A 12,628-nucleotide genomic window follows, 5' to 3' on the forward strand; every position below is an offset into this window, starting at 1 on the left:
AGAGGAGAACCTGAGGGAATGAAAAAATAGGTGTAATGGGAATGAAAGAGTGTGAAAATTGGGGTTTTGAGCACAGAGTAAGTTTCAGAGTTTAAGATTTCAGGGGAAGGGAAATTCTGTGGAGCAAGTTCCAGGTGTGGCCTCAGTATGTGGTCTTGTTGAAGTGGCACGGGGGGTGGGGGGGGGGGCAATCATTGCAGCGGGGATGGTCCAGGAACGGGAAGGTTAGACTATCATAATTGTGGATCCTGAAGTCCTCCCAAGACACAAGTAGATATTAAAGTGCAGAGGCTATTTACTATTCTGCCCAGATTCCTGTAATTTAAAAAACTGATTTGAATGCCTCGATTAAATCACTGACTTAAAAAACTTTAATTGAAGAAAGGACTTTGGCATGTCACTACTATGACTACATGTTGACGTGGATTTGTTAATGGCATCAAACAGAGCTTGAAGAGTAGGTTAATTCTTACCCAAAGGTAAAAGTTTATGTTGGCTTTAGGTTCCTGCCCTTTCTTTTAAGTCTAATCTGGGGATCCAACCACTAATTTGGGAAGCCAACTATAGTGGATTGAATTATGTCCCCCCAAAACTCCCTGAAGCTTGAATTGTGTCCCCCAAGTTTGATGTATTAGAAACTTAGCCCCCACAGTGACTGTTAAGAGGGTGGGAAATCCTATTATGGTAATTGAAAGGTGGAGCCTTGAAGAGGTGATTGGATTGCAGGACCATGCCATAGTGAATGGATTAAAAATTGTGATCAGGGGCGTGGTTCTGAGGGCTTTAAAAGGAGAGTCTGTCTTTTGCTCTCTCTGGTTCCACCATCTTGCAAGCGAGACCCCTATGTCACTGTTGCCACCACTAGATGGACTTTGGACTGCCCAGCCTCAGAAACCGTAAGCAAATAAATTTCGTTTTTCTTTATAAATCACCCAGTTCCATGTACTTTGTTATAAGCAACAAAAATGGCTAATATACCAACCACTAAACTGAGTCTCAGTTTGTCTCCCCTTTGACCTGAAGATATCTGTACTTCTCACCCAAGGGAAGGCAAGATTCTGCTCTTGCTATAAGTGCCTACTGCTAGCTCTGTAAAAACCAACTTGAAGGACAAAGTAGACACTTGTGAGGACCGGCCATACCATCCACTTCTCTCACAAAGATGTTTGTCTTAATAGATGCCTGTTTTGCAAGCCCAAGCCCTGAGTGGCTCTACTGTTTGGTTTTAACGATATACTAGAGCTTGTACTTCTGCAGCAGATGAAATCCCATATGCTTTTTCAAGAGGTTGTTACTGCTTGGGGGCTGGACTAGTAGTGTTATTATTTTTCTTCTTTTTTCTTGTTTTGTTTTAGGCAGCTGGCCTGAGGGGGCATTTGAACTCTTGACTTCGGTGTTACAAGGCATGCTCTAACCAATGGAGCTAACCAGCCAGATACTCTTCTTTTTTCTGTCTCATAATATTTTTTAAAATTTTAATTTATGTGAAAGCCACATATGTAAAATAAGGAAAAGCAGAGCTTCTCTGGTTAGGGGCAGGGTGGAAGGTCCAGAGCCCAGCTCACTCACCCTATTTTTCTCCACCTCCAAACCCCACCCCTACACCCTACACATCCGAAGTAACTTAAGGGCTTCTTGCAGCAACTGAAAAACAAAAGACAAAACATATATACACACACACACCCCCGCAAAAAACCAACCATTGTATTTTGTTTTCTTTTAGCACTACCATTTTATAAGTCTATTATTCAGTGAAGACAAAATGCAACAGGTTCAGGAAATAAAAATGTCCAGAATATTAAGAAATATATCTTGAGCGTGCTCCTAGTTTTGGTCAGTTTCTAACAACAGCTGGAAAGGCACAGTAGGTCCATGATCAGATTCCATCCAGGCCCATGGTGGTGGTGTAGCTGACAGCCCTTGGGGTAGCAGCCTGACTCATGATGATTCCCCCTTCTATAGGAACATGCCCCCTTCTCTGCATACACAGTGGTGGGTCCCATGACCAGGCTGGTATTATATCACCTCCCCCACTGGCCAAAGTTGATTGGTCCGGCTGAGTTGATTAGTCAAGCCCAACCAATCCCTGGAATTTTTTGACCTGCATTTAGGAATAGAATCTGTCTTTCCCCCACCCTGCTCCATCTCTCTCAAGACAAAGTTGTAAGATATAATACTTATATGTTGCCACAGGACATGTTGCCCACCTGAGAGAGAAAAGCCATCTGTAATGAGAGGGAATAAAGCCACTACAGAAGGAAATGGAGATTAGAGACAGAAAACAGAGGGAAAGATCCTGCCAGTGTTTGAGTTCTTGATTTTCATTGTTTCCGAGACTCTGCTGCATCCCTACCCTTTCCATGGCTGAGTTTTGCAGCCTTTTCTTGGAGTCCATGAGTCAGTAAATTCCACTTCCTATTCTTCTAGTTCAAGTTGAGTTGTTGGCATTTGCAACCAAACCAATTTTAAAAAAGCAAGACAGTAAGTATATACTATGACAGTGACAATATAGAACTAATCTCAGTCCAGAGTTTCATCTCTAACTTGTTCTAAGGAAGCTTGAAGGATAACAGTGGAATCCAGAAGTCTAGAATGACTGAGGGTTTTTATGATAACCCTGAATCAGGCTTCAGGGGAAGGAAAAGTAGATGCAGCAACAGTCAAAGCTGTCTAAGTAGGTTTTGGCTTGACAAGACTGGACCCCTGTAAAGTAGTGAGAACAGTGACAGTGTCAAGGAGCAGCCAGTGTAAGGAGGCTTTAGCAATCCCATAATCTCCATCGGCTTCCTCCAAGACACTCCAAATAACCCTACAATTTGAGTTAAACCTCTTCCAGTATGGACAATTCTGTCTACATTCTTCATTTGTACAGGAAATCTTGACACTGAAAGCTTTCTTGCCACCAAATGTAACTCTATTTTTCTTTGAAACCTGTCCTTCCTTCCAAACAAGTTTGGAAACTCAGCCTCTGTTCTCTATCTCCTCCACAGCTCAAGGTCAAAGAGAATTCCTGCAGAGGACATGTTTGATTGGAGTTGCAAAAGCATTGAACCACAGAAGTCTGTATAACCTACTGTTCCTAGTGTAGAAACATCCAAGAAGTCGGCTCTGTGGCTCCCTACTAGCAAACAAGAAAAGCAAACAAGAAAAGCAGTGAGTTTTTTTGGTGTGCTAGAGACAGTTCAGGAGGCAACAGGAATGGTTTACAGTGAAACCAGATACCTGTTTAGAACTCTGAGACCATCCAGCAGCAGAAGGTGAGGGGATGGGGAAGTTGCTGAGAAACTGAGAGGAAGCTTAGAGGTTTAGAAACCTTAAGTTATTATTGGCCTGAATTCTGCCAGTAAAAGAACAGGATATTGTATTTTTTTTCTATTAACTCTTTCAGGCCTTTACAGAACCAAGGAAAGTTATTTGTTCATTGAACTTAGTGGTTAATTAGGTAAAAATAAAGTTGACAAGCAAAAATATCATCAAATTTCTTCTTTCTTGTATGCACAGGGCTCTTTGTATTAGTATTCAGCCTGATGGTCAAAGGATAACACATAAAGAGCTAAAGATTTTCTGAAAGACATCGTCTCCTAAATTTATTTTTATATTTTTAAATTTCCACTCTCTGCTCATTCACAAGGGCATGTTAAAAGGTAAGTGCTCAATAAATGTATGTGAATGAATGAATGAGTGAATGAGGTGTCGCTCTACAGTCTACGTGTCCCTTATCCTAGAAACAAGACATACAGCCCCCCTCAGGGCCTTTGGAATTGGTTCCCTTTCCCCTTACCCCACCTGGTTACTGAAGGTTATGTCCATAATCACTTAAATGGGGCCTGGTTTAGGGGAAAACAAACAAGGAAATGCATTCAGGAAAGTGTCAGTTTGAGGCTTTTTTTTTTTTTTTTGTTTTTACAGTTTAAAAGAATGAGTGAATGAGGTGTCGCTCTACAGTCTACGTGTCCCTTATCCTAGAAACAAGACATACAGCCCCCCTCAGGGCCTTTGGAATTGGTTCCCTTTCCCCTTACCCCACCTGGTTACTGAAGGTTATGTCCATAATCACTTAAATGGGGCCTGGTTTAGGGGAAAACAAACAAGGAAATGCATTCAGGAAAGTGTCAGTTTGAGGCTTTTTTTTTTTTTTTGGTTCTTACAGTTTAAACAAGGTCAGTCATGGCTGATGAAGCATTTCTAGTACTCCCTAGACCCTCTGAGCTGCCTGGGGGAGTGACACCTGGCAAACAGTGCCCTAGCACTGCTCCACATGCCTGGCCAGCCCATCACTCATCATGAGGAACATAAAGCTGCCTGGTAGCTTGCTGCCACGGAGCATCTGTTGAGCTGGCATTGACTCCTGTGAACAAAGCCAAAGAGCCTGGGTAGGAAGAGGAGAAATCAGTCGGGATAGAAAAAAAGGTTGAGTGCTGTGATGCTTTGTTTTATTAAAGACTTAACAGGCCTTTAATTTCTACAGAGCAGAGGAATTCACTATGGAAATGTCTGAAAGCATCTAGCTGGCCCAACCTTGCCAGTGCTACCTCATGGAAGGCGCGAGGCACTTAGGAGTTTCACTGCAGGTGCTCCACCTGCCAATCCTCTTCCTCAATCCCTCTATGTCCCCCTTATAGGGATGAGATCAGACAAAGGCTCTTCCTGTATTTTTCAGGGTCTGCCAAGTGGATGAATCTTAATATGGGATTTCACTTTCTACTTTTCTACTTAGAGGGAAGCCGGTAGGGAAAGTCTGCCAGATCGTAAGTTCAAAAGGTTAAGGCTCAGACAACTGATTTCCTGTTGACCAACATTTTTATAAATCATTCCCACGAATTCCAGCCTCGCAGGCCATTCACACCACAGCCAGGCATAGGTTCACTCTTCCCCACACTCAAGATTTCTTTATCACCACAATTTTCCCAAGTTTGATACTCTGAGCGTTTACTTTCTTTATCTGCATTGCCCTGTGAGCTCCATTAGGGCACAGACTCTATCTTAGTTGACTTCTATTTCTAGAGGCTGGCACAGTGCCTGGTAAACACAGTAATTCAGTGAATGTCTGGTGAGTGATTGCTTGCCTGCATATACCAGATTATAAGAAAACAAAATGTGGCCTCAGTGAGCAGGTAGGTTGGTAAATGTTTGGTGCTTCTCATAATATCATTAACTAGAAGGTATCTCTATAATCTACAAATATTAGCTTTTTTATGACATTTATCACACTATGCACCCTATTATGGCTTTTTTAGTACCCCATCTCTTCCCATAAATTCCATGTAAGCAGGAACTGAGTGTTTTTAAATTATTTTGTCTATCCCTCTCCCAATCAATAAATGACTGAATAACTAAATAAGTAAATGCTTATTGGCCAAACCACATCATAATCTCAAGTCTATCAAAACCTTCCAACACAAGCACCAAAGTCTTTTTTAAAGGAAGTTCATCCCTCAGAAAATCATTGCAGAAACATTAACCAAAGACAACATTCATATGACAACACTGATAAGTGGCAGATAAAAACAAATAAATAGCTTTGAAGCAGATGCAGAATGGGGAAATTGTGAACTATAGAAAGACTGGGCAAGCCCTGAACATAGGAGACAAGAAATGACAGCCAGGATGGGCTACAGTATGTGGCAGTAGCCAAAACTTGTGGATAATTCACAGTGCAAATTAACCATGTCAATAAAAGGAACTGCATTGACAGCACTGACATACATCAATTCTGTGAGTTATCTGCCACACATGTTGAGACCAGGGCTCCGTACAGGAAATGTGGTAGAAGAAAATTCTCTCATGCAAAGTTATGCATCGTGGTAGATGGACTGAGAACAGAGGCCAACAGTGGGTAGAGGGAAGCCTTGATTCAGACGGCAGAGTTTCTCTCTGCTGCAGGATTCCCTTATAATTAACCAATTAGGGCCATAGCTCCATTTCCTGTGGCGGTTTCCTCCGCCATAGAGAATGAGGTCACAGCCCTAACCACACAGACCCCTAAAGCATCTGGGTGATGAAGAATAGCTTCAGCTATACTTGGATCATTACCAAGAGATGACTGGATATATGTGTGGTGTTCTTAGTCTCAGTAAGAAGAGTTTCTCAGAGGAATTCAAGTGTATTTGACACTAGCTTTTAAGCCCCTATTTACATCCTTATCTCATGACTCTAACAAAAGGATTGAATATTACTGGATCTATTAAGCAGCCCTAGAGGCTGAAAAGGTCAAAGAGGGCCCCATGGATTCTGTAATAACCAATCATACCATTATTCAGTAGCACTAAATGTGATACTGTATGTGAAAAGAATTATTTAATAGAATTTACTATGTATGAGAAAGAATTATGTAAATGTAAGGGACCATTCAAATTTAACATTATTATTATTATTATTTAGATGATGTCAATTTTTCAGAGAAACCAAAAGTAGTCATTGGCTCTCAAAGTTCAAATCTACTAACAGAAGGGAACAGATGTACATTAGCCTGTGGAGGGGGTGGAGGGAAGTTTACAGGATGGGTAGAAAAATTAAATATTGGAGAGGGAAAAGAGGCATTACTGCGTTATTCTAGACATGAATTAATTATAAAGTTGTGTGTCTGTTGTTTTTAAGAAGATTCCATTACCACCACAAAAAGACAACCCACCCACTCCCCTTTTCCCTTATGTTTTATAAGAATTAGAGGTCAGGGGATATTTATGGAAGCTCCAAAGCATGAAAAAGATAGGCAAGCCTCTTGGTTTATGCAGCACTTCAGTTGGAAGGATTGGAAGTGAAAATGAGCAGAAAACAAAGACTAAGACTGACTCTGTGCTGGTTTCCTCCTCCTAATCAGACACTTGGGAGCTGGGGTGAAAAAAAAAAAAAAAGGGGGAGGGGGGGGCGGAGGGGGGCCATAAGAATGGATATTTATGGAAGCTCCAAAGCATGAAAAAGATAGGCAAGCCTCTTGGTTTATGCAGCACTTCAGTTGGAAGGATTGGAAGTGAAAATGAGCAGAAAACAAAGACTAAGACTGACTCTGTGCTGGTTTCCTCCTCCTAATCAGACACTTGGGAGCTGGGGTGAAAAAAAAAAAAAAAGGTGGAGGTGGGGGCGGAGGGAGGCCATAAGAATACCAAAGGAGTTTCTGCCACAATTGGTTGATGAGTTAGACTTCTGCAGCTGAGGACCAGGGGAGGCCCAAAGGCAGAGAGAGCGAAAAGAGGAACCAGGAACACTGGAAGCAATCAAAGAGGTGGGCTTCCTGGCTCTTCAGTGTTTCAGCTCTCTGACTGTAGCTCTTTGTTAACAATCCCCTTACATGTGTTCAGGCAGGAGTGAGGCAAAGACGAGGAGCTCTGCAGTGCAGGCAGGGTGCAAGCTCTGCCCTTCTATCAAGGCTGTGACACCCCTCAGCCAAAGGAAAATTCTGACTCAGTTGGTTAGGTTGAGACGCATTTCTGTAGTTTTCCTCTCTGTCTGGAACAAGGCTGGGGCACAGGGGCTGGGAGTGGAGAAGGTTCTGAGGCAGATCAGGCTGCAGAGCTTCTTAATTAGAAACAGGAAATAGGGGAAAGCCTGTAGTGCAGCTGTAGAAAGAAAATCTTATACACAAATTCAAGAGAATCGTAACCTCCGAGGAAAAGGCTCAGATTGGAGGGGCGGGGGGAGGCTGAGATTGGGGGAGGAGCCAAAGACACAAGTCTTGCCTGTAATGCTCATATTTAAGAAAAGCATGTACTCATGTTAATTGTTTGCCAAAAAACTGATTTAAAAAGCAAAAAACTTAAATTTAAGAAAAAGAGCCATAGAGGGCAGAAAGAGAGAGATGGGAAAAAAAAGAGAGAGGGAGAAAGGAAGAAAGGCACAGCCTACAGCCTATGTCTCCCTGGATGCTGGGCTAAGGCCACCGAAAGGCTGGGGCTCGAAGCAATGCAAGTAGACATGTGGAGCAAGTCGCAAGGGGAAAGGGTCCCAAACCAGAATGTCCTGGGTCACAAGAGAGGCAAATAGAATAACAGAATTGTCAGGGAAAACAAGTGAGGAGGAAATGACCCCCAGTCAGCCTTGGCCCGTCCTGCCTGTCCCATTTGGACCCCAGTTCCCCGCTCTCACACGGAAGGGAGCAAACGCCGTCTCCCCAAACTGGGCCCAGAACCCAGTTCCCCCATTTCTCGGTAACTCTTCTCCGCCAACCATGTCCTTGCCTCAGATTCAGAAGGACATTCAAAAATGGAGAGGGTACTTCATGTACAACACCCACAGTCTCCTGCCCCCTCTCAAACTTTCTACCAATGCCATGCCACCCCAACCCTCCCTTGGCTCAGCCGGTTAGTTCTTGAAATAGCATGCGCATTTTTGCCATGTATCCGGGACTTCCTTGGGGATTTCCTTGCAGAGAATTCCCGGGGAGGGTGGAAACCATCTCTTCTGGAGGGAGATGACTTCTGAATTTGTGGTGCTGTCCTCTAGGCTCAGGTAAGCTACCAGGGAAGGTCATCACCCAGCTTAGCTGGAGACAGGCAGCCCTTCTGATTTCTCCCGGTTCACACCTCTGCACCGCACCCACCACCTTCGCCCCCCTGGGGCTAGTCGGGCGATTTGTTCTGGGGTCCCGGATAGGATGGAGCGGAGGAGGACCCGTTCCGGAGATAAGGCGGGAGATGCTGAGGGAGGGGAGTTGGGGAGTGGGAGGAGCAGGACAGTTACCTCATTGAAGCCCTCCTGCAGGAGTTCCGGAGATAAGGCGGGAGATGCTGGGGGAGGGGAGTTGGGGAGTGGGAGGAGCAGGACAGTTACCTCATTGAAGCCCTCCTGCAGGACGTCCAGTAAGTTCCCCCGCGTCAGGCAGGCTAGCATTGTTCCTGCCGGGGGCTCCCCGGGCGGGGTCTCCAGCCAGGCGGCCGCCACCGCCTCCTCCCTGTGCACACAAAGGCTCTCGGCTCAGCTCTTTGGGATCTCTCCTGAGTCCCGCATGCCACTTACTGGAAACCTACACCGGAGCCAAACTAGCGGCTTGCACTGGGCATGCTCGCACGGGGACCTCTGCTGGAGGGGCCCGGAGCTGCGGCAGTTCCTCTAGAAACAGCTGGGCGCGCACAGGGTGGAGGGGCACCGGCGGGCGGCCCCCAGCCCAGCGTGTGGGCGGGCGAACCCCACCCGCGGGCGGGTGGCCTGGCGTGTGCGCGCGCTGCACGCACGCATGTACACACACACGCACGCACACACCGGGCTTGCGGGTGGGCATGCCGCTATGCGCGCGCGCGCTGCGTGCATACACGCGCACGTACACACACATACACATTACACACAGGCGGGCGTGACGGCGAGTGCATGCGCTTGCAGTCACACACACACCAGGCCTGCAGGCGGGAGTGCGCGCTGCACACACACACACACACACACACACACACACACACACACACACACACACACACACAGAGTCTGCTGATTTGAGACCGCAAGCACCCCACCACAAGGTGGGTGGGAAAGAGAGTGAATCATAGGATTTTTTCCCCCAGACTAACTGAAAACAGCAACCTTTTTCCACATGGGGCCTGGACAGTGAGGTTAGGCTAAAGAAGAGGAAAGAGAAGGGAGAGAAACAAAAAGAGAAAAAGAACGAGCCAGAGGGAGTCAGGGGTGAGGAGGATTGAAAGGGACAATTCTAGTTATTGATAATATTGAAACACATTTAATAGAACAGTGCTAAATGAATCACATCAAGGGTAAGCCAAGGATGACCAAGGCTTCACCAAAATGTTTCTTTCTTTTTAAAATAACTGCTAATATGTAAAACCCATATTTGTAATGAGTTTTAAAATAAATGGATTTTAATTAAAATAAAAACCTAAAAATGTCCTGGTGCATTTGAAAGTTAGGTAAAAGCTTCCTCAAGTGAAACAGAGAGGTATTTCCCTCTGTTTCTAGTTACTCAAGTTATAGCCTTAATTATTTATTTTTTAAAATACTAGTCATTTGCGTGCTCAGTGAAAACTCTTGTTTCTATAGGAAAACGGGAAGCTGAAATAACACCAATATTAAATTCCACCTCATGATATCAGATGGAAGGGAAGCGTTTACAGAGTGTTAAGGCTCAGAAAGTTCAGGGCCTTATCCAAGGACAAGGATACAGTAGCTCAGTGACAGGCAGCTCAAGGAGCTAGGACTCTACACATGATTTTCCAAAATGACCAGATTCTCTCCTCAACTCCCCAATAGTAACTTAGCAGAAAAAGTCAGTAATCGCTCTTATTCAATCTAATGACCTCAGGTCACTAGAGAAAAAGAAAATCCTTACCCTGAGCAGGCAGACTAGCAATATCTTGTCTGGATGTCTAAAGCTGCTGAACACAAAGATGCTTCTGGGAAAAGACTCATCTCCCTCTGACCACAACAGGCAGGAAGCAGTGGGCCAGCACAGGTGTTGAGCAGCTGCTGCTGGCTGAATGCTGTGGGTTCAATTTTGGCTAAGGCTGGGGAAAAGCTATGACACCAAATCACAGCACACAAGTCACAAGACCACTGTCCTTCATAGTCTAGCTGGGGAGTGTAATTGCCAAGAACTCCCCTTGCCACCACCACAGTTCATGGCATATCACCCTCAGGAGAGTCACTAACCCACATTAATGCAACGAGGCCCTTTGTAAAGGTAGGTATGAAACTTCCAACAGCACAGAATCACATGCAACACATCTACATGTGTAATGATGCAAGATCAAAACACACAGTTGGTGAATCCCTGGGCAGAGGATCCTGACTGGTTGAGAGCCCATCAGGCTTTGAATACAGAGCTGAAAAGCAGACATCAGAGACAGGTCCTGCTGACCGTTATCTATGCCAAGGTGATAATGATGCAAGATCAAAACACACAGTTGGTGAATCCCTGGGCAGAGGATCCTGACTGGTTGAGAGCCCATCAGGCTTTGGATACAGAGCTGAAAAGCAGACATCAGAGACAGGTCCTGCTGACCGTTATCTATGCCAAGGTGTCACTGTTTTTCAAATAAGTCTTTGGTCAAAGTAGCACCTGTAAGCTCAATGTTCATGGAAAAAGACTTATTAAGTCACTGAATTTTAAAGCTCAAAAAAAGAATCTCATTTGGCCCAACTCCTTTATTTCATAGAAGAAGGAACAAAGGCTGGGAGAGAGGCTCACAGGAACTCAGCAAGTCTATGTGGTAGCTAAGATCTGAACGAAAGGCCTCTGAGGCCCAGCCCTATGCTGTTTGCACTGCCCCTTACAGCAATGTTGGAGGAATTGAGAGAATCTTGGTGAATTGATAAAAGATTTATTATAGGGCATATGGTCCAAGATTGTACTATTCTCTGACAGTCTGTAACTATACCAACCACATATTCTAGAGCAGTGTGTCCACTAGAATTTACTGTGAAAATGAAAATGTTTTATATCTATGTTGTCCAATACAGTGACCACCTGCCACATGTGGCTACTGAGCACTGACAGGTGGCTAATGCAACTGTGGAACTAAAATTTTAATGGCATTTAATTTTAATTCATTTAAATGTAGATAGTACAATTTCAAAATATTCTATGCCATTGTCCACACACAACTACTGAGATGTTCCAAAAATTATAATATTTCACATATAGTCTGCCTCTCATATTTGGAAAAAGGACAAAATTCCTCGGAATATATAATATCAATTTTTTACTCAAAAGATATGTTCACCACATTTAAGGTCTGCCTTAGAAAGTTGCCCAGTTAAGAATGAGCTTTAGCTGTAAGCATTACTAACATTTATACTTCCTTCCATCTTTCCTTTTCCACCCTGGAGTGATATGAATGTAAGAGCTGGGAAAGTAAGCAGGTTACTTAAAAGAACTAGGAAGAACTAGGACAGTAATCAGTATCCTGTAGTGTGTGTGCATGGAAAATCTGCGAGCCGTCTGGATAGCTGGAACTACTCCTACTGCTGCAGGCGTGTCATTCACTCTGCCTGGGAGGAGAAGCAAAGAATCACAGCAAACTGCTTTCTGCATATCTCTACCATGCTGCGTGGTTTCTGAACTTATACCTGACCTCCTCGGTCCTGCATTCTTTTGGCAGTAATGGCAGACACTTTGTCCATAAACTAAAATCTACCCAAATATCTATATACAACAGTAATAGCAAAATTCAGTTTTTACTATGTGCCAAACCCCACACTAAGTATTTGTACACATTAGCTCATTTGACTCTCACAATTACTACAAACAGTAGATTTTTCACATATAAAGAAAGAGAGGTTTGGAGGATAAGTAATTTGCCCCAGACCCAATAGCTAATAAATAGTGAGGCCAAAGTCCCCATTTTTAACCATCATGCAATACTTTTATAAGATGCTTGCAGCATAGAAGGTACTGAGTACATATTTTTATTTTTATTTTTATTTTTTTAATTCATTTTATTTATTGAATCAAAATCAATTATACTTTTTTTTTGGAGTTGAACATTGAGATATGTTGATAAAATCAATATTACTAGCATATATATTGTTACAAATCGTAATTATTCTTTATGCCCCTTGTCCCATCTCTCTCCATCCTCCATTCCCTCCCCCTCCCCCCTCTAATTACCCTAGATTTCTTCTCTCCTTCTGAAAGAATCATGGTTACTCTGTTAATTTGTTGCCTAGATGATCTGTCCAATGCTGAGAG

General features: G+C 43.8%; 1 protein-coding gene across 3 annotated transcripts in view; it reads right to left on the reverse strand.

Moving 5' to 3' along the window:
* The window catches only part of LOC103594395 (dixin), a 70,092-nt gene extending 61,115 nt beyond the window's left edge, over positions 1 to 8,977 (reverse strand). For 2 of the 3 annotated variants that reach the window (XM_008577603.1, XM_008577605.1), the window contains exon 1: positions 8,767 to 8,843. In XM_008577603.1, coding sequence (XP_008575825.1) covers positions 8,767 to 8,826 — 60 coding nt within the window. In that variant the 5' untranslated portion in view covers positions 8,827 to 8,843. Of the gene's footprint in view, positions 1 to 8,766 lie in introns of all 3 variants that reach the window. The other variant, XM_008577604.1, reaches the window with a different exon arrangement.
* Positions 8,978 to 12,628: the final 3,651 nt, after the last annotated feature.

The sequence above is a fragment of the Galeopterus variegatus genome, unplaced genomic scaffold (genome assembly GCF_000696425.1).
Source record: "Galeopterus variegatus unplaced genomic scaffold, G_variegatus-3.0.2 Scaffold1551, whole genome shotgun sequence".
NCBI lineage: Eukaryota > Metazoa > Chordata > Mammalia > Dermoptera > Cynocephalidae > Galeopterus > Galeopterus variegatus.